The sequence below is a fragment of the Hippoglossus stenolepis genome, chromosome 21 (genome assembly GCF_022539355.2).
Source record: "Hippoglossus stenolepis isolate QCI-W04-F060 chromosome 21, HSTE1.2, whole genome shotgun sequence".
NCBI lineage: Eukaryota > Metazoa > Chordata > Actinopteri > Pleuronectiformes > Pleuronectidae > Hippoglossus > Hippoglossus stenolepis.
The window spans coordinates 18780438-18805753 of NC_061503.1; the positions used below are offsets into that span (position 1 = coordinate 18780438).

General features: G+C 46.3%; 1 protein-coding gene across 2 annotated transcripts in view; it reads right to left on the bottom strand.

Annotated features, from left to right (window-relative positions):
• Positions 1-1110: 1110 nt before the first annotated feature.
• LOC118100849 (PH and SEC7 domain-containing protein 1) overlaps positions 1111-25316 on the bottom strand; it is a 46170-nt gene continuing 21964 nt past the window's right edge. For both annotated transcript variants that reach the window (XM_035146303.2, XM_035146304.2), the window contains 7 exons: positions 14163-14206; positions 9147-9340; positions 8262-8332; positions 7474-7631; positions 6389-6533; positions 4971-5114; positions 1111-4859 (listed from right to left, as the gene is read on the bottom strand). In XM_035146303.2, the coding sequence (XP_035002194.2) occupies positions 4587-4859; positions 4971-5114; positions 6389-6533; positions 7474-7631; positions 8262-8332; positions 9147-9340; positions 14163-14206 (1029 nt within the window). In that variant the 3' untranslated portion in view covers positions 1111-4586. The remainder of the gene's footprint in view (positions 4860-4970; positions 5115-6388; positions 6534-7473; positions 7632-8261; positions 8333-9146; positions 9341-14162; positions 14207-25316) is intronic.

Here is a 25316-nt window from a genome sequence, read left to right on the forward strand (position 1 = left end):
TATTTATATGTCACATTCAGAAATGAGGCTGTGGTGGTGCACGTAGAGGACAGTCGGGCCCCCCGCTCCCACAGAGCGACGGGGTGACTTCACTCCAGCATCACCGGGCCGTCACCACGGGAACCAGCCGCTTCCACGCTAACCAGTGCCATGGTGATCCTGCAGCCGCTCGCTGATGTAAGTGAGGGGGTGAGAACGGAGAGAGAGAAGGAGGAGGGGAGAGGGAGGAGAGGAGAGGAGAGGGAGGAGAGAGGAGGGAGGGGAGAGGAGGGAGGAGGAGAGGAGAGGAGAGGGAGGAGAGAGAGGAGAGGAGAGAGGGAGAGGAGAGGGAGGGAGAGAGGAGGGAGGGGAGGGAGAGGAGAGGAGAGGAGAGGAGAGGAGGGGAGGAGAGAGAGGAGAGGAGAGGAGGGAGGGAGAGGAGAGGGAGAGGAGAGGAGAGGAGAGGAGAGGGAGGAGAGAGGAGGAGAGAGGAGAGAGGGGGAGGGAGAGGAGGGAGGAGAGAGAGGAGAGAGGGAGGAGAGGGAGAGAGAGGGAGAGGGAGGGAGAGGGGGAGGGGAGAGAGGGGAGGAGAGGAGGAGAGGGGAGGAGAGGGGGAGGAGAGAGAGAGAGGGAGAGGAGAGGGAGAGGAGAGGAGAGGGAGAGGGAGAGGGGAGGGAGAGGGAGAGGAGAGGAGGGAGGAGAGAGGGAGGAGAGGAGAGGGGAGGAGAGAGGGAGGGAGGAGGAGAGAGAGAGGAGGAGAGGAGGAGAGGAGAGAGGGGAGGAGAGAGAGGGAGGAGAGGAGAGGGGAGGAGATGACCTTGGAGACTTTACCAAGGTTGAAGCTCTGAAGAATCACCTTCCTTTCAAACCACTGTGTGGTTGTACAGCGCTCGGCCTGGAGTACGTGTGACGCACAGCAGGAGTACGCTGTTGCAGTAGTTGTACTTCATTAGTGTCACGTCTTGGATCTTATGTCGATACATTTTCCAATAAAAACTCATATTTTTGTGCACAAACTAAAACAGTCACTGTTCTTCATCCCCGTCACAATCTTCATTTTACAACCAAAACAACAGCAGGATGAGTAGAAGAGAAACTGAGCCGACGTCACAAACACTGCAGAATGTTTTCGCTATTTTTGCTTCACCTATTGATTTATTCATTGCTTTTTGGCATAAGAATATCGTCGGACCTTCTGTGTGGAGAAACACTTGGGAGCCACAGCAGCCACGAGTCTGAACCAGTTCTGTGTGGATCCGAAAATACTTTGAATGGATGGAATCAGGTGACCTACACCATGAATAGTTGTTTGATTGATAGATTCCAGGAGAAACCGAAACACGTTGAAAAGACAAATTCAAAGTGTTTCCTGAAAAGGTCAAACTTGATTTTTTTCAGTTAAATCATCAACTCTTTAAATGTCGGTGTTTTATTTTACTGTCACGTGTCAATCTTCATATGTTTGAAGCCACAAGCAGCAGATGTGGTGACTGATGATTAATCTGATGAAATAGCTGCAGATTAATTTGCAGGTGACTCAGAGAAAAACAAGGACATTTAAAAATAATAAAACTCTTTAAAATGTGTGGACGTTGTGTGTCGGCTGTTCGTACAGTGAGGGATGCTCAGGTCACGGTGTAATCCAGTAGGTGACAGTCACTTGGAATAAAATGATTTCCAAATTTGGAGGATTAATTCTGAGAGATTCTTTTATCTTGATGGATTATTTGTATTTCTCTGATGTAACTGAATCAGTTTGTGAGTCACCGTCGCTCTTCTCACCGTCTGGCTGCTCTCCGACAGTTTGGCTGCATCATAAACAGCAGATTTACAGACTAATTATAAAAACCCAGCTGTAACGTTTAGTTACGCAACTGAGAAACGGTTCAGGATGTCAAGTGTGGCAACAAAATGCACATAAAGTTTTATTAAACTGTCATAACAGTGACAAATATGAAGCAGAGCCGAGGAAGAGATGATGTGGATTGTTTTCATTATGGATCAGCGACGACAAATTTCTTCTTTTCAGAACCGAAACCATTATTTTACTGACAAAAAGTGAATCAGAAAATATTTTGGTAATCGGTTAATCATATGGGTCATTAATTAAAAAATCAAAAAAAAAAATGTTAGGGTGCTGGACAATTTGTTTTGACTAAACGAGAAATATAAGCATGTCATCTTAGACATTTCTGCATTTTAAAGATAAAACATTAAGACAAAAAAAATGATTGGCACATACGAGAACTGTTTTCCTACGACACAAGACAAAGAAGCACGTAAACAAGAAGCTTGATCGGGGGAATATTTACCTTTTCTTTTTGCTTTAAAACTGACGAAATCAATAAATGAATCGTCAAAAATATTTGCAGATCAACGTTCTGATTGATTGATTGATTAATTTACAATAGTTTCAGGATCTTGACTGAGAGAAAAAAACACTACATGCTCCGATTAGGCCGGAATATTCCACAGCCTCTAAAACAGGCACCTCTGAACGTCCAGCACGCACACACACACACACACACACGCACACACACACACACACACACACACACACACACACACACACTTGACATCCATAGTAGTACAAACAGGTCCTGTCTGATTAGCCCTGTCCCCCCCGTGCTCAGGTGAGTGGGCGACTCACTGCATATTCACTGCAGGTGCAGCAGGTTTTCCGATTATGGCTGAAAGAACCTAACTGGATGTTGACAGCTCTCCCTGCTGGTGGGACCCCGGCACCGCAGCTGCTCAAGGTGTCATTTTAAGAAAAGCCTGAGTAGAAAATGGCGATACATCGATATAATAACGCTATGAGGTGTGTGTGGCTACGGAAACCATAATGTTCCAAACGTTACCAGTCTGCCCCACTGCCCCCGAAATGAGGAGCTTCACCATCGCACTTCTCTTTGTTTTTTTATACACGTCACCTTTTTCATGCATCGCTTACAAAAGCATGGACCCTGATCATAAAGTCATGCTCTCAGGTCACAGCGAACCATGCACGCCTTCGAAACGCTTCCCACGCGACTCAGCTTCACCGTCACGGGGCGTAAACACCCTCTGACCTCTGACCTCCGACAGGTTCATACTACAATACTCACGTTGTGCTGAATTGTACGAAGAAATAAAAAACAACGAGAAAACAACGCGTGATTATCATGTAGCGCTTTCGGACGCACAGGACGTCAGCTGTGTGTGTGTGTACCTAATAATCACAATAGTGTGTTGAATATATTTTAAATATATCCTACGATATCAGCGTACAGCAGGGGGTGCGTTATATATACACAACACATCCTGAATGTTTACAAAGAGTATGGATAACATATTTTCTTTTTTTTCAATATCATATTTCATCACACACTTGACATACACAGGAGGAGCATGTCCAACATTGACAAACGACTGTAAAATCCTGTAAAAATACTGAAAACCATGAACATTCAGGGTCTGCCTGGTGAGTGTTCAAACAGGGTTTATAAATGAGAGGCTATAAGTACAGACAGAGATTACGCATGTTGGCACCGGCATGAGGCGGACGACTCAAACGACCCCAGAGAGAACTGAGCTCGCTCTCGGTTTTTGCAGTAAAAGGCCTAAAAGAAGCGGTGCTGGATGCAGGCATGCGGATCACTGGAGAAAAACAACATTCGGCCAAGAAGAAGAAGAAAGAGAAACAGAAGCACGTCACGGGACAGAAGCAAGAGCAAGAAAGAGATCGCCTGTTCAAGCGCAGCAAAGGAAAGAGCTCTGCTGATGAGATGCAGTTTGGCTGCTGCGTATCAGGAGTCCTGTGAACTTCTACTGATGCTGCCGCCTCGGACTGGACACGGGCGGCGAGAGAGAAGAGGAGACGAGCTGCACGGAGCTGCACCATCTCAGCGTGTTCAGTGCCGCAGCTCCAGCCTCAACACTTCCTCATGACGTGTCGCGCGGCGTCCACAGGTTCAGCTCGCTTCCGCCTTCAGGAGTGAAAAGCTGGGATGTCCGTCTCCTGTATGGAATGTGAACTCACACCGTGGTGATGTGGCATAAAGAAAGGAGCTGGAATGTAATGGCTCTGTCCATTGACTAGCACAGCAGTTCAGCTGAAATCAAACCATCAGTCATCGTGAGTGTGATGCTTTAAAATGTGTAAACGTGTTTGGTCCCAAAACTGAGTGAAAGGAGAGAAAGAAGGAGGGAGGACGTGGTCGGAGAGGTGCCTTGAAAGAACAGAAGGGGGGAAAGGATGCTGGATGTAGGTCCCTGTGTGCACGCTCTTTATCTCGGTGCACGGGACAGTCTGCCACCGCAACCAGCGTTGGTTCTCAAAGACACCTCGTCCCTGCAGGTCTGTTTCCTCCCACCTCCTGCAGCCTCGCTGGTGTTCCCCAGCCACTCCGCCAGTCACAGGATCTGCACCTCCTCTGTTAGATGAGAGGATTGGGGTGCCGGGTAGGGCGTCATGGTCGGGGGAGAGCGTGGGGGAGACCCTCACTGCAGCTCCCCCTTCAAGCAGAGCTCCAAACCCATCTGGATCTCAAATAAAAACCTTTGCAGGGAGACAGCCTGCCGCTGGCAGTGCAACGCCGTGCCGCTCCCGGCGCCCCCACCCTGTCTCACTTCTTCACGGCCTGTCGGTAGCTGTGTCTCTGACCCTCCTGTCGCACTTTGCTGCTGCAGCCGCTGGCTCTGCTGCTGTTGCCCCCGTCCCTGGTGCTGCTGGCCTGGCTGGCCTGGCTGGCCTGGCTGCTGTCCTGCAGCGTGGGGCTGGAGTGAGCCCTCTGCAGCCCGTTGTCCTCCAGCAGCTGGGCCTCGAACACCGACAGGTCCTCCTCACCGCTCCGGATCTTAGCTCGCAGCAGCATCACATAGGTCCCGTAACGCGTTTTCTGTTCAGGTGTAAGAGAGAGAGACAGGCAGAGGGAATTCAGGGTTGGATAAATGCTCAAAAAGCTCAGAAGGAGTTTGAGATCTTCTTCATTTCTTTGAGTCCGTCTCACCTCGAACTCCAGATACTCGTCTCGCTGGCGATACTCTTCCAGCTCGCGGCCTTTGACCTTGCGGTCGGGAGGATACGAGCGCAGCTCAGCCAGCTCCGTGGAGATGGCTCTGAATCGAGATTCATGGGATCTGACCTGCTCCTCCTGTAAGAACAACATCAACCCTGACGTCATGACGGAGACAAAACAATAAAACCTGACTGAAGAATTCATTCATCTGGGTTTTCATTCACTTATTTTATCCCCGAGAACACGAGACACACGAGACACACGAGATGAAACGACTCAGAGCAGCAGGAAGTCGTCAGCAAACTGGCTTCTCCACTGATTCAGGTTATTTTTCAATGATTTTCAGACACGTCATTCTGGAGATAATATAAAACTGTATTCATCGCCTTGTGGTCGTACGCCTCCGCCTCCCAGTCAAACAGCAGGAAATATGGTCACAATCTCCCCTTCTGTTGCCAAGTTATGGTGTTACATAACGGCCATAAGGTGTGTGTGTGCAGAACATTGTGATGTCACAGTAAAGCTGACCTTTGACCTTTAGGCAATCGAACGTCATAACTTCCTTTTTTTTCATCCTATTATATATTTGTTCTCGAGTTATGGCCCAAAACATATTTTGTGACGGGTTTTTTTCACGATTTTTGTGGCCAGAACAGACAAATACGTCTCCACCACAAGAAAGACGAGAGACGGACATTTCCTGTGTGGACAGGCCTGAAACGTCCAACCTTCCTCTCACCTACTGTCGTCTCCTTGTTGTGACATCGTCTTTCTAACGACGCAGTTGTTTGGATTTAACTCGGCTCTGAGCTCGTAACCTGCAGCAGCGAGTCTTTACAAATACAATTTAAATACATTATTGATTTCACCGGTGCTGAATGTTCCCTGTGTTCCCCCGGAGCCGAGCTGAACATTATTTTGTTGGTTCTGCTTTGAAATAAAACTCTTATTACTCAAATTCGAACACAACAAGTTACGACAGGTCATGTTAAAATAAAAATGATTTGAATAAAACATCATTTGGTTATTTGGCTCTTTTGAAAAGTGCACTGACGAGAGGAGACGGGAAACGAGGGAAGTTGAGATCACAGGCGAATCGCGTGTCTTTGATAACGAAGCAGCTACGATTCACCATCATCATTAAAAACTGTCCTGGTCACATGTTTTTAATCAGCAGACGTCACTTTTCCTGAGATGCCTTCAATCATACCCACTAGCGAGTGTTAGTAGTTTATAAAATTTGAGTTAGACGTGAGTGTTTATTCATGAAATTCAAATTTGAATCATAATCAGAGAACAGATCTTTATGTTTTGAGGGTTTTCCGTTTCACAGGGTCCTGGACTTGATCCGGACCAGATCTAACCTGCTCTAGGACCCAGTTGTGAAAAATCCATTAACGTGACGATACCTCAGAGTGTTTTGACATCGTCCCCGGCAACAGCGGCCGGCTGAACTTCTTCTGGGAGCCGATGGCCGCCGGGAAGGGAGGAGCTGAGAACATGGCGGACACCGTGTTGATCCGGGTGATCCAGGACTGCATGTGCTCTGCGTTCCTGTGACGTACACAGACACAACAGACGTGCACAAGTAAGTACACATCTGCAGCTACAGCTCTCACACACACACACACACACACACACACACACACACAGTGGATACAGACACACACACACACAGTGGATACACACACACACACACACAGTGGATACAGACACACTCATTATCCGTGCTGCGCGCTCACATCAGCACGGGGCCGGCTCTCAGCATCAAAGGGATAATTATCAGGAAACGCAGCCTTGCTGTTGACAAATAAATGATTCTGGAGCCAATTAATGCACCAGAGAAAAGGGCCTGACTCTAACGGAGCCATTAGGGGCCCACGAGGAACATCGGATTGAATGAAACAGCCTTGCTAAATTCCCAGGGGACAAAAGAGTGATGGAGGGACAAAGAGGAGAGGGAAGGAGAGAGGAGAGAGACGTGTGGAGGGGAGAGTATCTGGGACAAATGCAAGCTGCAACTGGAGCACAGAGCCGGCCCTCCTGGGGGGCTCAGACATGTGGCCACTCATGTGCCACTTCCTGGACGCCGCTATCACACAGACACACACACACACTTTCACCTTGCTCTTCACTCTCAGTGTGCGTCCTGCTCAGCATGTGTGTGTGTGTGTGTGTGTGTGTGTGTGTGTGTGTGTGTGTGTCATTGATCCGTGTGCGCTCTGCATGTGTTCCACACGCCACGGGCACACGGGCACAGCTGGCTCCACATGTTGTGAGGAGAAGCCGGATGCTCAGCTGTTTTACGCCTACATGACCAAAAAGCCTCCACTCTTCTCGTTTCAGTCTTTCCACCACATGTTGAGCGTCTTCGGTGATTCTCCACGTTCACACACACTCAACCATCCAACTCTTTGTGATCAAGCTGCTGATTCAAGCATCGTGTTGCTTTGAATCGACTCAGTGGTTTCACATCCTTCAGCCTGGGACTCACGGTGCTTGGAAGAGGTACACCCTCCAGTCCGCGGTGCGCAGGTAGAACACGTTGGGCCTCTTGCTGTAGTCTGACGCCTTCATGGCCAGAGAGTGGTGGATGGACACGGCGTTCTTCAGGTCCTCATCCGACAGCTGCTTGTCAGGCCTGTACTCGCCCTGCAGGGACGTTATAAAGAAGGGAGGAAGGCTGTGAATTCCACACGGGGGTCTCAACACTTATTAAAGTCGCTGAGCTGAATAAGCACATCGAGTAGTTTTTTATTTGAGAAGAGGGGAGAGGGTGAACGTTCGCCTGCAAACGTCAGCTGAAAACAAGTCTTCTCCACAGAGAGGAGAGCACTCGGGCTGGGTAACGTTTGAAAGACTTACGCCCGAGTGTCAGTATGAAAAAACACATAAAACTCAATATAACACAAATAGAATAAAGCACGTTGCCTCCGTAAAGGAAAATACAAATCAAATAAAGTTCCCTGAATTGTTCCATGACTGTGGAAGAGAATTACAACAAGTTAAACTCTCCAGTCATGATGCTGTGATTCTGCTCATTTGACACAAGAACAAATAATCATCAAAACAATGTTCACAAAAATGTATAAATGTCTCACAGCAATAAAGTGACAATCATTTCTAAAGCTTTGTGATGATTCATGATCATGTGTCAGGCCGGGTGTGGTTATTCAGTGCAGATGCTGTTACCTGATATTTAAAAAGGTTGTATACAAATTGCTTCTTGACTTTTAGATTTTTTTATTTTTGGCACAAACACATATACTGTGCATGACTTACTTTCTGCAGGTAGAGAATGAGCCCTTTCAAGATGGCGTAGAAGGTCTTCCAGCCTCGTTTCCCTCTCGGCGCTGTGAGGAGGAAACATGATGGATCACATGAAACCTGCAGCTTCACACGCATGATGTACGAGCAGCATTAAAACAAATAGCAGAGGTGAAACAAGTGTGACAACAGAGGACACTGGTTCGGACGTATGTGCGATTAATCTCTTTCAAAATTCTAAATCTACAAATAAAATATAGATTTAAAAGATGAGGAGAAACAGGGCAATGCAGCATCATATTAGACAGTCTGTGTTTCACGTGATGTTCTACTTCAGAAGCTTGATTCAATCACATTTTAACAGCTGGACATCTTATTAGTGCCACATTCTCCCGAAGCATCGACTATAAAAACATATGTCCCTGTATGTAGATGCTTAAGAAGATCAGAATAGACTAATACGCTGTTTGAAATAAACAATATTGTATAAACTTCAATAATTTAAAAGCATATATAACATTTTCTTGTACGTAAACGATTTATGAAATACAAATATGTTTTTTGGGCTTTTCTAACTTTAATTTAAACAGATAGACTAATCCACCAGCTACTTTATGTATACAATTTTATATTTTACCATATTATAACGATTATTTGTGTATAAGTGAGTCGGAGAGGACGTATTCACAGTGAGAGCAGAGAGGTTTGAGTGGATCACAGCTGATTCCACAGTCGATGTGAATGTGAACCTAAACTGATGAGACGATTTGGCTTCACTTTTGGGAGCTGACATGTCGTCCATCTTTATTTACACTCTAAGGTTCACCAGAAGCATGCGATAAATCTGAGGAATGAGCCCACAGCGCCCTCCTCTGGTTTGTTCACGTTACAAACTCGTACTTCTCTTGCCGTCCGAGTCGGCGTGGACTTTGCGAACCAGGAACCCGTTCTTGTACAGCAGCATTCCCGAGGGCTCGGCCTCGTCGGCCAGGGGCTTCCCGCTGCTGACCACCCTCTTCATGGGCCTGGAGGTGTTGGTCTCGCTCAGGCTGTCCCCGAGCTCCGAGAAGGACTTCCGCAGCTCCTCCTCGTCCCTGTGGACACAAACAAATCAATATACAAACAACAACAAAAAAAACACAGACTCCGTGGTGATCAACACTTATGTGTCATGTCTCATTAGCAGAGTGAATAAACACATCATCATGTATCCTGTCCATGTGCCTCTCACTCTGTGCCTGTTACAGGACAAGAGGTCCAGAGACTTCACACTCTGACTGGGAGACGGTGGTTACAGGACACATGAGTAATACCACCGTCCTCTTTGGTTGCACAAAACATTAAGAAGCGTCACGTATCCACGGGGTCGACGGAAGCTTTAACTGTTTTCCTCTCTCTCCTTCATCAAAAGTAGCACGGCAAAGACGAGTGACAGCGTCTTGTTCCTGCTTTGAAGTGGAGAACAGGGGCCACAAAGAAGAGATGAAGACTCACTGCTCTTCCTCCTCACAGGAAACCTCATGCAGGTGAGACAGGGTGTTTTTCATTTGCAGATAAAAAGGACGAAGCTTTAGCGAGGGAGGCGTTTATTTTTATTTTTACATCAGTGTAATAAGAACAACCTGTTTGTTTTTCAGGTTCCCATCTGCAAACATGGAGGAGGTTTATGAGCTATGCTGCAGCCACCAGGGGGCGATCAAGATGCTTTGGCTTCACTTTTGGGAGCCGTCCATCTTTATTTACAGTCTGAGGTTCAATCCCAGAACCAGTGATAACCACTGTGCCACCGTGCCGCCGTACAGATTGTGTTGTACATTTATAAGACTGGCTTCACTCCACCGTCAAAGCTCTTAATGACGCCACCTCTTCTTCCTCTTCCTCTCCTTTCCTCTTCTTCTTCCTCTTCCTCTTCCTCTTCTTCTTCTCTTCTTCTTCTTCTTCTGTAAATCCAGGTCACGTAATGTTTAAAAAGTGAAGCACTGGCAGGTCTCAGACTTTAATGACTCCATCCTTTATTAAACTGTGAAGTTCAGACAAAGAGTTGAGTCTATTTCGCTGAAGGTTTTGAGCTCGACGCTCATCGCTCATTAGAAACCGGCCTCGAGGAGCCATCTCTGTAAATGAGGATCCTGATGCGAGCGGCTGACGCTCGTCGGCAGCTTCGTTTCTTCCTGTTCTCTCGTTATGTTTTTCTTTAGAAGATTAAAGGTTTTTCTTCTATTTCAATTACATTTTTATCTCGTATTCATGTCTCTGTTCTTAATGGGGGATTTTTATTTATTTAATTACTGTTTAAGTACCGTCTTTAAAGGTTTCACCATGAAATCTTGTTTGTTTAATCTTACTGTATATGTACATGTGTTTTATTTCTTTTATACATGTTTTTCATTTTTACATTTAATTTTCTTTTCTATATAATCATGTAATCCTTGGCAGTGTAACACATTTTCAAACTTAATCTGGACTGACTATAGTTACTTATTCTGTAATCTGATTACATCATCGAGACTCTCTGTTCCTACCGATTCCTGTTCGAAGACATTAAAGATACTTTTGTTAGAGGAAATGGATTTGTGTTGTATTTGAATTAGACAATCTTACCAACACACTCTGCTCCAGCAGCGATAATCTCATTCTCTCCTGATCCCTCACAAAGCGGCGTGCACGTTGCTTCAGTGTTTTTAAAGGGATTTGTCACATTAACAGACGATCGACGCTTCGGGCTACGACAGCGACGGATCGTGCGTCCGCCCCGGTGAGGCAACACGGCGATACCACCAGTTACCTCACCAGGCGACACCCATGCAAAAAGTTCAGCCTGAAAATAGCAGGAAATGGCTGGATGCCGAGCCCCCCCGAGACCAAGTTATGAGTAACCAACAATACATAACAACATTTAACCCCGTGCAGAAGCCAGGGAGAAGGAGAGAGGCAGAGACGGAGCCAATGAGCATCTCGCCTGTTGCCTGGTAACTGCCGGCTGCCTGAATCCCTTTCTACACAGAGACAAAGTGGAGAAGAGCTGGAGAGGGGGGTGGAGGAGAGCAAAAAAGAGACAAAGCTCATCCTTCTCAGATGGCAGAACGTTTTCAACATGAGTGAGAGGAGAGAGGAGAGGAAGAGGAGGAGGAGAGGAGGAGATGAAGAGGAGAGACCGAGAGGTAGAGGGGAAACAATAAAACAAAGAAATGGAGAAAATGAGAAGAGGAGAAAGCAAAGAAAGAAATGAGAAATGAAAATTGGGCTGAGAATGAGGAGGGAAAGAAAAAGGAAAAGTATAGAGGACTGAAAAAATAAAAGAAGCAAAAGAACAAGAGAAAGAATCAAGACGAGAAGGATGTGATGGAAATAACATAAAGGACAGAAATGAAAAGGGGAAAAAGAGGAAGAGAAGGAATGTAAAGGAAATGATGAAATATAGGAAATAAGAAGGGGAAGGAACAAAAGAGAGGAAGAAATGTAAAAAAAGGACGGAGGGGACAGAGAGGACAGAGAGGACAGAGCGGTGGAGAGGAACGTGTCCTCCAGTCGCTGCAGGCTGGCTGACTTTACGCTGATGTTGCTGCATCAGTAGCCGATGGAAACAGATTTGCTCTTTCACCTGAGTCATTGTACCAAACAGCACAAAGAGTCCGAACACAGTGAAGTGAAAGAGGACAGGAATTCATCCGTCCATCATCCTCTTATACATGACGAGGCTTTTCCTCGCTTTCATTTCATGTCCATCCGTATATCAATCAGAGGAGAGTTCATTATTAAAGAAACTCACAGAAATACTGATTCATCTGTTAAATCTGTATATTGTTTTTGAATAAAAGCACAAATTACAAGTATACCCAGACACAAACTGTATAAATGTATAAGTTCTCACATGTTTCCAAAACACCGGCAGCCAAACAGGAACTTTGCTCGAATGAAAGAGTCTAAAATTGGTAAAATCTTGATTGAAATGTTGAATCACCTGATTGAACAATTAATAAACAATATTAGGAATCAACTCCAGCTTCTATTCCCTCCATCATGTGTTCATCAACACCTGATGATCTTTAACGTTGTGAGAAAGGTCATCGACATTTCACGTTGATTATTCAGAGAATCGTGGGAATCTTCGTTCAAAATGGTGGATTTAAACGTGGTTTCGTGAGGGTGAAGATATTTTCAGCCGCTGTCTGATAACAAACGGCGTCAGAATCATGTCACCGACAAGAAACATAACGTGGAGTTATCATCCGGACGTACGTACTTCTGTCTGGAGCAGATATTGTGGTTCGATACCTAATAAAAAGGAAGCAGATGTACAAAATGCTTCATCTTCACCCTGCTCGGATTCTGGATCTCCCACTTGTTGCGTCTCTCTCTCTCTCTCTCTCTCTCTCTCAGTGCTCGCCACCTCTCCCTTTGCTCTCCATCCCCCGCTCCTGCGTCGAGGAAGCATGTGTGTACTGTATATATTTGCGTGTGTGTGTGTGTGTGTGTGTGTGTGTAGAGCATGTGGGTGCTTTCAACTGCAGCGCTGAGAGTGGCCATGTGCAGCCTCTCTCTGCGGGGGAGTGAAATAACATCCACACACCTGTAATGAGATGTGCAGGCCAGATTTCACATGTACAGAACAATTTGTATTCATGTAATCACAGCCCCACAACACTCTGTGGTGGCGGAGAGTGTTTTCTTGAGCCTCAATCTGGGGTCGGTTAGTAAATCAATGCTCGACTGGCCTATAAAAAACACAAGAGATTAGAATATAACCTTACTGAGCTGTAAATTGGTGCAAACTTTAATATTTTCCCAACAAGACGTGCACGAGGACAAAAGGAGGACGGCCTCAGGGTCGAGGTTTCTCCTTCACACGGCGTTCGACCCCGTGTTGTGCACCGGGTCAATGAGTCTCCGAGTGAGAAAACGTTCTGTGGGATGAAATATGCATCAAGCGAGCGAGCAGGGTGTGAAACCGGTGGCAAAGCGTCACAGTGCTGCAGCTCCGGCGCCGACACATGTTGCTCCACGCCAATGATGAAATATTAAACATGGACACGTGCAGCTCTTTGCCAAAACCAGAACAAAAATAAAGAGCAGACGGCTGTGGGCTGCATCTCGTGATCGGATCTCGTCTGGAGGTGGGTTCTCCTTTGCTCCACCGTGTTTATGTGTCTACAAACGACGTCTCCTCCGTCCCTGCGCTGCGGCGGCCGTCTTCAAACATCCGTCTATATGTCAGCGGAGATATTTGAACTGGATCTCCGGCCTCTCTGTGGATCTCCTCCTCCATATGCTCCTCTGACCACTTTCTATTCAGCTGCTGCGGGAGCGCTGCTGCTGCTGCTGCTATTTTTGGCGAGGTAGTGGGAGGCCGTGGTCACACCTTTGTACGGGATGCAGGTAAAGAGCCATTTAAACCGAGCTGCCTCTCTCTCCCTCTCTCTCTCTCCATCATTGTCTCTCTATTTTCCACCTACTTTGCCAGAAGATACACACAAACACACACACGCGCGCATTTCTTGTGTGTATTTATACGTGCAGCACCGCTTTCTGTGTGTGTGTGTTTGCTGCGGAGAGAACACAGGGAGGAGAGAGCAATGCGGTAGCCATGGAGTCGTTTCCATGGTGCCGTAACTATGGCAACAAAGCTTGGAAAGCTGGTGACTTAATTGGCATCTCGGAGGCGCTCTGAAACTGTGATCCAGAATAGCAACCCTTGACACACTAATGTTTCTCTCACATGCCAGACGACACTCGCGTCATTAATGAGGACGCTAACACGTTAATCAATACCCCCGATCGTTCGCTGGCCTTCGGGAAGACGTGCGCGTGTGGAGCATGCGTGCAAGTGTGTTTGAGACGGTCACAGATGAGATTAGGACAGAAAAATAAATGCCTATGGTGAAAAATATCAGCATAAATCAATTTAAAACGACTTACAGTGTCCACTGCAGCTTCTGGTTCTTGATTGAGTTGTAGAGCGCCTGCAGAGGGAAACAGAAATCACATAAATGTGGCAAATAACATCAGCGATCAGGTGGAGATTTGATCTCAGGGCGGGTGTGCAGTGGAATTCTGTGAGAGCTGCAGAGTGAGAAAGCTTCATTCAATAAACTGTACTCGAGAGAAAGGCCGTCCCCTTCTCACGCTGCCCAAACGGCCCTTTGGCTGAGCTTCACTCCTCTTCTTCACCAAACAGTCCATCAGTCATCCAATCAGTGAAGCACCACCTCATCAGTTCAAAGACAAACACTATCTGCCGAGAGGCCGGCCTGTCAGGTGACAGGCGAGTAAATCAATCAGCCGATACATAATTTAGACTCCGACGCAAACGCATCGACCCGAGCGGAGCGAAATGAAGTTACAGCTTAGGAACAAGAACATGAACAAGAAAAACAGAAACAGATCAGGACACGAGCTGAAACCAACAATCAACCAATCAATCAATCAACCAATCAATCAATCAATCAATCAATCAATCAATTAGTCGATTGACAGAAGATATAATCAATTGAGTAATATTAACCTAAAAATGTCAAAACTATTTGAAGTCGTCACTTTGGACTCTGGGAAAGTGTGATTGACAATTTATAAAGTGATTCATATTATTAAATATAAATATAATTAAATTACAAGACAAAGATTAGTTGAACCAGGAACAATGTTGGAACTAAAAAGTAATGATTCTAAATTAGATTAAAGTTTTTACACCAAGTTCCTCAAACACCTCATGAGGAGTCTGGACGATATCTCAGCATCGTGGTGACGTCACGTTACGATGACCCACATTTACGTGATTCACACCTAGCGGCTAGTCTTCCACGACACTTCCTGACCAATCACAACAGAGAGGACCAGCTGGCCAATCAGAGCAAAGCTGGCTTCATCATGAGGGCGGGCCTTAAAGAGAAGGCGTGGTTTCGTGAGGGGACCTGTGGGCCCGGGCGGAGTTATGAGCAAAAAACATTTACTTCCATCATCCTCGTAATCAACAGAATCCACAGCAGGAAAAAAATCAGAGATGATTTAATGAGGGAGAATCTCTGCTGCGAACGGGTTTGACTCTTCTTCACATCGGTAGTGACAGTTGAAAGCTGTGCAGATTCTCCTTCAGCTGCCTGCAGTGACACTGTCCTGTGATATGGGGGACAGAAGGAAGCATGAAGCCATCAGACCGGAGTGTTAAGGACACAGATCGAGGCTGATGGACGGCTGTGACAGCCGAGGTGATGGAGAGGACACTTAGAGACAGTTCATCACCTCCTCGTCCACCTCCCGATTCCTCCCAGGCCGATACCGCCGGCGCCAGAAACCTCATCCTCAGCCCGAATCAATTATTTTCCATTACATTCCTCTGATTAAAGAAGTGCTGCCATTGGTCAGCCTCCTCTGAGTGTCACGGCCCTGCATTGTGACTTCTGGTCAAATGAAATTGGATCTATAATAGGGTTTGATTCCTGTAACCAATCAGGTTCGTCTCCAGCGTTGTCTTTGAAACTGGGTCTAATCAGCTTCACGAGTACTAATGACTCTCCGGCCTGAACCGGTGCAGACTTAGTTCTGGTTTCTGTCAAATCTCAGCATTCGGACTATGTTTCAAACTAAACCTGCCCCCCCCCTCCATTTGCATAATGAGTCGGCTGCATCTTTACGAGCGAGAGACAAACTGCTTCTGTGGCACAAATCTGATCAACATCAAATATTAACTGTGAATTTGTGAGCTGCAAAAGTGAAAGTGTGCTGATGTGCAACAACAGATTCCTCCTGCAGGAGTCGGGGGTGCACAAACGCTGACTTTACAAAAGATCAGTCACTAAAACAAAACTGTGAAATGTGAATGAGAGGCTGAGCTCGGAGAACACATGTGTGTCCATGTCACTGCTAATGCAAACAGGAGGCAGATGGAAAGTTGTGATTTCCAGGAAGTCAGAAATAAACCTACAGCCTGAACCTGTTATCTGCTTGTAAGACTTGTGGTAATAATACTTTTGAGATATCTCAGAAAAATACCTGTGGCACAGAGAATAATCCCTGGAGGCTGTAAACATTCATATAATTTACATATGTTGTACGGACACAGCTTCCACAGGAAAATGGATAATAAATATAAATGAAATGGAGAAAATCACCTGGAAAACGAACCCGTGGACGAACATATTTAAAAGGGAAATTTAACCCAATAACTCGAATTGTGAATTTAGTCCCGTTGAACAGAAAAATTAATGTTAATGTGTCAAAACTCTGTTTCTATGAGTCACATTGAGTTTTACATTTTCTTTCATCTATTTTCTTTATTCCTTTGTCTCAGACTAGATAATTTTTTGCATAAAACGCTGTGAGTGAATAAAATAAATAATAAAGAATGTAGAGCTTTGATCCTGAGCTTTTAGCCTGCAACTAAAAAACGCTAACAATCAAGGATACAGTGCGTGAATATATAATTTAAAGAGATGAAACCACACAGGTAGTAACAGGGCCACAAATGATGTCCCCAGGGGCGTTACAACAGGGTGGGCAAAGCAGGCCTGGGGCCCCCGAGCTGAGAGGAGGCCCCTGAGAACAGATGATTAAGTTAAGGCTCATTATTAAAAACGGGTATGTCCAATACAACCTCAACCTAACCTAACGTCACTGCCCACATGCTTCTATGTGTCTCTACAAGTTTCTAAAACGTCTAAATGTGTGTGTGATGCAATTAAACGTTAATATCTGACCCTTGTTTTTAATTTTGAGAGTAAAAGAATCATTTGAAGATTGGAATGATGTCGTTTGGTGTCATGTGTTTCTTGGTTTGATGTAGGGCCCCCCCCCCCGCAACATCACTTTTTCCTGGGGCCCCCAAAGTCCCTTGTAACGCCCCTGCTAGTCTGCAGGATATTTTCTCCATTAAGAGATTAATGCCCAAAATGTGATGTTATCAAACCGACAGTTTAGCCCAGAAGCAAAGATATTTAATTCACTATCATGAGACACAGACGAGTAGCAAATTTAGGATTTTAAGAAATAACTTCAGGATTAGTGCGAAATCTAATTAATGTAAAATAGCTGCTAGTTTTGATTAAGTTCCTTTATCGTTTCAGCTCAGACTCAAAGACTGAAGAGAGAAAGGATGTGAGTGAATTCAAACAAAGGTCGACGGACGTGGAGATGAAACCGTTAATCAGACTCCTCCGGTCCGGAGCTTCACTCGGACTCAGGAGGATGTTTGTCACCTTCACCTACTTGTTTCATCAGCGTCACTAAATGAGAACGAATGGTCTGGAGCGGCGTCTCTACACGACCTGCTGTGCTGAGGTCAGTGACCTGCAGTCAGGCGTGGCCGCCTCACGCTCCACACGGACAGACGATGATGGTCTGTGGTGCGTGGAGCAATAACGGTAAAATACACGTGGCTTTAAGAAGAGAAACAACGGTACCAGAGCATGTGATGTCAGCCAGTGGCATGCTGGGTAAATATGCTTTGTTATGACGTGTGTGAAATTAAGTGGGAAAACTGATTCATTCTGGTTTCTTAGAGGTCTGAAGACCACCTGACGAGCTGGTGACATATGATGCATCAGTGACTCACAAAAAGTAAAAAGTGACAGGAAACAGCTGAAGAGTTTTCTCTACCTTCCTCCTCTTCCGGGCCTGTGGGTGGTTCTGTCCGTCCTGAGCTTTTCCCAGCAGGTCTGGGAACACCAGAGGCTTCAGGGAGCGAGAGCGGGGGGTTCTGGGATAGCGGAACGGGTCCATCATCCGGAAGTCCCGTCCGTAGCGCACGGTGCAAAGAGAGCGCGAGCGCAGGCGCCCCGCCGAGTGCAGGCTGTTGACGCCGATCATGGTCCGAGAGGATCACGCAGAAAGTCCAAAGAAAGGTGCAAAGATCTGCTGGCGTCTGCGTGAGAGTCGACAGGTGTGAAACGAGGAGCGTCTCCTCCGGACGCTGTCCAGCGAGAGGCCGACACACTGAAGCGCTGTTACTGGAGGCAGCCGGAGATCCGCCTGGTGAGGCAACACATCGTCAGTCAAGTCAGAGGAGATATCAGTGTCTCCAGGCAACACTGAGCTACGGAGAAGACGTGTGTCCTACATGTGCAGGGACCCTGGCAGGACTGTCTCCAGCAGGTGAGAACCAGTAACTCCACCAGTCTGCTTCTCCACTGAGGTTCAAGGAGCGAGCTGCAGTTCACAGCAGCTGATGCATCAAACTGTCATTTCTCCTGCAGTCCGGTGTTCAGAGGACGGCGAGCACAGGCGCTCCACGTGATCCCACACCTCCACAGCAGAGGTGACACCTGCCCGGCGAAACCAGAGCAAACACACACACACACAGACACACACAGACACACACACCGAGAGGAGGAGGGACCCACGCGTACACTCACACAGATGAAACACTGGCTGAGGTGTGAACGGACAGCCGGCTTGAAACAGATGGGTGCAACATGCGGAAATAAAGAGGTAAAACACACACACACACACACACACACGCACGCACTCACTCACACACGCATACGCACATACAATAAGCTCTTCGTGAACACAGACACACAACAGATAACACAGTGACGCCCTCGGACTTCAGAGCCGGATCCACACAGACCGGATTGAAGAGGGGCAGGCAGGTGGGGAAGAGCTGAGGTTTTGGCACAAAGAAGAAAGAACGTCCCTGTTGCTCCCTCCGTGAAAATGGACACCCTCAGTTGACCGGTCCCAGCGCTGCCTGACTGACAGATGGACGGACGCTCACTTCTGCCTCCTGCCGCTCTCCGTCCATGTGTGGAGCTGCGCTGTCATCGTCTCCTCGGAGATGCTCCTCTCAGTCTCTCGTCCCTCGGCGGGGGTTGCAGGAGGGGGGAGAGGGAAAACCGCCGCTCCTCTTGCCGCTGATGTCTCTGGTATCTCCCTCGTCTTTGTGGGTTTATTTATCTGTTGCTACGTTATCTGCTTTTCCTCCCGTCTCCCTGCTGCTGCTGCTGCTGCTGCTGAGGAGGAGGAGGAGGAGGAGGAGAAGGAGGAGGAGGAGGAGAGGGGAGCTGGCTGCCTGAATCGCAGAAAGAAGCTGATGGGGACAGTGCTCTCCGTCTCTCCGTCTCTCTGCCTCTCTCTCTCTCGTTTCGTTAATGCGTACCTCCCTCCCTCCCTCCCTCCCTCCTCCTCTCAGTCATCGCAGGCAAATCTCCCAACTGCCTCATCCTCACATCCACACATGCACAAACGCACAAAGGCACAAACGCACAAACGCACAAACGCAAGCGATGATATGGACACTTTCTTTCATTTTAATATTCTTGCAATGGCAATTAGTATTCAGCGGTGGGAGAGAGGGGTGAGGTGAGAGGAGGGAGAATCGGAGCGAACAGGTTTGTGTGACGAAGTGTGTGAATTCAGCATCACTCACACTCACACTGTGAATTAAAGGAGAACCGCTTCCACACTTAGGGGGAAAATCAGCTTTCTCTTAAAAGTCAAAGATCGGAGACGAAGATTCCGCGAAAACAAGCGCGATCGCATCTCCAGCTCAAAACCAACATTCATTCACAAATCACTTTCACCACGGAGTCATGACAACCTGCACCCGAAACACCCAACATCCACATCATCAAATTCCTCCGGATAATTACAGCGGTTAGAGAAATAAACATCATAACGGGAACAAGTGAGAGCAGGAGGAGAAACGGGGGCAGAGAAAATGAAGCGTCTGCCTGAAACCGTCGCTCACGAGACAAACGCATGAAGAGTTTCCCCCGAGACACTTTGGTCAAATAGGATTATTGACTGGAGAGTAACAGTGAAAGACTGGAGATTTAATGAGTGCGTCAGTCGCATCGACTGGGATTGACTCTGACGAGATCCAGAATCGAAACAAACCCAATCCTGAACGTGCACCAAACAAACGAGCTGCTGGTAAAAGGGATTTCATCTGTGGCCTCAATGATTAAGTGATTTTGAGAAGGAATGACGTAACGTCCGAGTTAGCGTTCCGTTAGCCAGCTACCCATTGTTAGCAAAACCAGTTCATAGTAACGCATTGGTCAGTACAATGTGTACGATACATTAAATGACAGAAGTGATAATAAACTTCACTACAGTTGATACACGGGGCAGCCATCTTAGATTTCCAAGTCGGGGTGGTGGCGTTCCCACCTGCCCACTGGCCTTGAGCGATGTTTAATGGAACTCTGCTAGTTTTCAAAGAGGAGGCGAAAAACGTTAGAAGGCTTTATTTTTAAATGTCAGTACTTAACTGAACAGCTAATTAAAACATCTTTTCAATGTTTTTAATCAACCGAAGAACCTGTGTGTGTGTGTGTGTCTGTGTGTGTGTGTGTGTGTGTGTGTGTGTGTGTGTGTGTGTGTGTGTGTGTGTGTGTGTGTGTGTGTGTGTGTGTGTGTGTACAAAATAAGTCAATAATGAATGAACAGATTTTCACCAAACTTGGTGTAAACATCATTTGGGAGTTTATCTCCAGATGTTGAACTTTTGAAGCTGATCGGTTATGGTCAAGGGCGACGAACATATGGTCTGACAAACATACTCTCACAGACGTCTTCACAAATAATAGATAAACCATCTAAAGCTTAAATTGATCAGAAAACTACTGTCCATCATATGATGTCATGATAAGTGACCTCTTCTTCCTACAGGAGTATAGATACGACCACAGTAGATTTTGGCCCCTCGAGAGTTTATCTCCGGCCCTGCTCTCAGCCTCACCTTCTTTATTCCTCACCTATAATAAAACTTAACGAGCCCAAACCTTCGTGTGATAAACTCCCACGGTGTTTTTGTTGCATCCTGTTAACTTCATCCTCCCTTGTTCTGGATCTCGTGTTCTCAGTCGAGTCTAAAATAAAACCCTTCCTCCCTCCTGACCTGCGTCTGTCCTTTGACGTGCCGCGTCAGGGTGGACATGATGTGACGCTCCCAGAGGAACCGACAGGAACATCGGTGAGCTGAGAGACGAGGGGGGGGGTTGTTGTTGTTGCACCGAGACGAAGAAGCTTTATGCCTTCATTCGTTTTCTCTCTGACATGTCCCCCTCCCTTCCTTCTACCTTTTGCTCTGCGGGCAGCCGCAGCCTCTGGGCTGGAAGCTCCAACGCCCAGAAAACCACCGAAGTGCCTCAGGGCAAAGCCGTTAACCCTTAATTACCCAAACGCAGCTCGGCCACCGCAGACGACCAAGAAACACTTGCTCGACAAAAAGAAGCCAAACGACGACAGAACGCTGAATTAGCCCGTCGCTGTCTTTTTGTTACCTCGTGCCCTCCATCAGTTTCCCTGTCTGTCAGTCTCCCCCTCCCTCCCCCTCCCTCCCACTCAATATTTCACATCCTGTCTAAACCCGTCTCTCGTGAAGAGTCCAGACAGCTCGGGAGGAGGGGGCGGGGGGGTGGGGGGGTGTCTCTGTGCTGACCTCAGCATCTGTCTTCCTCTGCCTCGTCCCCTCCAATACCACGACACCTCTTGTTCTCAGTCACTGAGACGTACGGAGACGTTTCTGTGTCGGCTGCTCTGGACAGCAGGTGTTGTGTGTTTTCATTCCAGAGGTCACAGATCGGATCTGTGTCGATTTGACTCTTTCTGGACTTTTCCAATTTGTTTTTCAATTCTGACCAAAGTCCATAATTCAGATTTCTCAAAGAAATGAAGCAACTTCACATTTGGGTTTTTACTGACAAAGTATACTGACAAATATGCAGCTGGTGTTTTACCTGCAGCTCGAACTACTGGACAGATTCAGCTTCAGAGGAGATTTACTGAGGCTCAACACATTTATTTTATTTTATTCTCTTTTTACTGGATAAGTCTTTTTGAACAAGGCTGAAAACTGAAGGATATTTATAATATTTGCTTCACATTTCCAGGATGCGGCTGACGAGTCGTTGTTATTGTGTAATAAAGATTTCTATGAATAAATTTCCTAACACAGCTGGACACAGATGTTTTTAACAACGTTACGTTAACTGGAGGAAACTGTCCTGTATTGTTAGGGACGATTTCCAGCAGACGATTAACACACATTTGGTGCTGTAGTGAATGTGTTTGTGTGTATCTTTATGTGTGTGTATACAAAATGACTCAACAACACATGGACGGATTTTCACCGAACATTTCGAGCTGATCAGTTAGAGGTCAAAGGTCAAGGTCAACAAATCCTTTCCAATACCAGAGAAAAGAATCTAAAGCTGATTAGAGACACAATCTACGGTTTAAGTAGATCGACCAATCATTCAACATCGTAAATGATTCATATAAATGACATCTTGATGACGCCGCTATTATCCGTGTCTGATTTATCGCCGTCTGAAACTCTGTCTTCTTGGTCCGTCTGCCTCCTCGGACTCGACCTGCTCGTCCGTCCCCCCGTGAGGACGCCGAGCGCCTGCGTTAAAGCTCCGGCACAGAAGTCAGACACATTCATCTGTGGGCTGGACCGACAGCCGGGACACGTGCCGGACGGATTTCTCTCCCCTCTCATTTACAAAAACAAACAAGTCATCCGTCTTTTCCCGCAAATCGATAACATCAGCGCACCTAATTACTGCTTGAAGACTTCAGCCTCTGATGGAGCCGAACAACATTTTCATTTCAGCAGAATCTGTTTCTCCTGCTTTAACGCAGGCTGGTAACCTACTTCACAGCTTCATTAGCTCCCTCTTCGTGCTGTAAGCCCTGAGCAGTGCTGAGCGCAGAGAGAGAGAGAGAAAGTGCAAACCTATAGTGTGTCAGATAAAGGAGGAAAGTTTCCTCTCATGCAGCAGCCGGGGCCAGCAGGGAGCTGCACAGCACCGAGGAGGTTCTCCATGCAGGCTGCTGCAGTGACGGAGCATCAGGGAACATGAAGTGTGAGAACTGTGGCGCAGGGAACAGGAGTCTTCATCGTTTCTCTTCGTGGTGAAACACTGAACCAATCGTCAGTTACACACAGTTGGTTTCAATACAAAGTATATGACACATTTCATACATTTACAGCTCAGTTATCTCAGAGATAAATTTAGTAGACAAGTCAAACCCTAACCCTATCGGCTTTCTTTTACAGACGTTTTCACAATAAGAGTCCGAGCCATCGATTGTGAATAAAGATGCACGATGTGTTTCACTTCCTCTCACTATCCAGAAATGATGCTAAACTATCCCGGAGACAATCTTCCACATTCACAGTGTGTGTGTTTGTTCCATAGTTTATTTTGATCTGTTAGTTTTAATTTTGTCTGACACGTACGTCCTGTCATCATCACCTACGTGGGCGGCGTCTACCTATACTCGACTCTGATTGGTTTGTGACGTGGGCGTGTTGTCAGGTGGGGGGGGGGTTGTAGTCTTTCCGTTTGAATGGAGAAAATGAATGAAGCGCTTCATGTGGTTGCCATGGTAACATCATGATGGTATCATTAGTAGCATCAGAGCATACAGTACTACCCCACAGTACTCAGTACTACCCCACAGTACTACAGTACTCCACAGTACAGTACTCCACAGTACTACAGTACTCCACAGTACTCCACAGTACTACAGTACTTCCCACTAGTTCAAATGCACCCAATGAACGTCCTCGTGGTTCAAACATTATAAACCTGTAACTGAGGGAGGAAATATCCTCTGGAGCTCATTATGAGAGTTTATGGCCTCGTTAATGAATCCTGGAACAAGAAAACACTGATTGAGACAAACGCAGAAGTGCACACACACACACACACACACACACACACACACACACACACACACACAGACACACACACACACACACACACACACACACACACACAGACACACACACACACACACACTCGATTACCTGCATCAACGCAGTTCAATCATATCATTGTGTTCAAGTTCCGGACTTCATATTTTATATACATAATTTAAACAACTGCTGCAATAACCTTCCGATCGAGTTCCACGAACATATGGGCTGGAAACTAATACATGATTTAATGCTGCTTCGCTTCGGGCCTCAACAACACAGAGCAAAATAAAAACACAGTAAAGACAGAACAGACTTCAGGCTACATGGAAAACTTAAATTTCCCTTTACCTTTACAATATTGTTCAAAAGCACTGAAATAAATCAAAGTCTCGAACATATTTAACAAAGGAATGTGAGAAAAACAAAAGAAAGACACGATCCATAATCTGCAGCCTCAGGGTTTGTTCTCCGCAGCTTTTTTGAAAGTAGCTATAACTGATATTTTTATAATGACAATGCATCAAAATGAGTCAGTTATAGTGGAAAAACATACAGATAATCATCACTTCACTCTGCAGTTAACTTGCTCAGTGTTCTGCCTCACAACTTCACTCTCTAAAAACACACTGTGCACCTGCCCAGCACCACACCACCGACAAATTCAACAGTATTGGACGGAAACCTTCATTAAATCACATTTTCTTTCGCAGATTTTCCAGGAAATTAATTTAAAAACTGAGTTCAGGTGATTTCTTCATTATGTTCATTAGGTTTTAATGGGAAACAGAAGAAAAAGAGAGGAATCGGTGATCGAGAGATTTATTGAGGAAGATAAATAAAGCAAAGGAACCTAGAAAGCAAGGAAGCTATCGATCGAACGGGGTCGTCTACCTGAGAGCGAGAGCTGGAAAGACGCAAAGCCCCCCCTCATTATTTCCCAGTCCACCGGGAAGCAGGTTTCTGTTCTAGCCACAGGGCCCAGTGGTTCAGCAGCGCTCCAGCGTCTCCTGCACCTCCCCGTAATAAAAGCTTCAATAAAAGGCTAAATTAATCACATTGTATTGGCCTGCGTGATGGATGTCGCCAGCGTCTCCAAAATGTATGAATCAAACCTTCACCCCGGCCTGAAACGCATCATTAAATATCAGATTGCAAATGTCTAATTACGCTCGCTGCATAAATGATTTAGCAACAACTAATAACTTTCTAGACGGAGGTGAGAAATGTGACGGAAAGTAATAAACATTAACTGGAGTCAGATGAGAGTAAAATGTGCGTGGAGGGAAAAAGGAGGGTAGAGAATGAGAAGAAAGACGGACACTGGTCGCTGTGAGGAAACAAGTGTGTGTGTGTGTGTGTGTGTGTGTGTGTGTGTGTGTGTGTGTGTGTGTGTGTGTGTGTGTGTGTGTGTGTGTGTG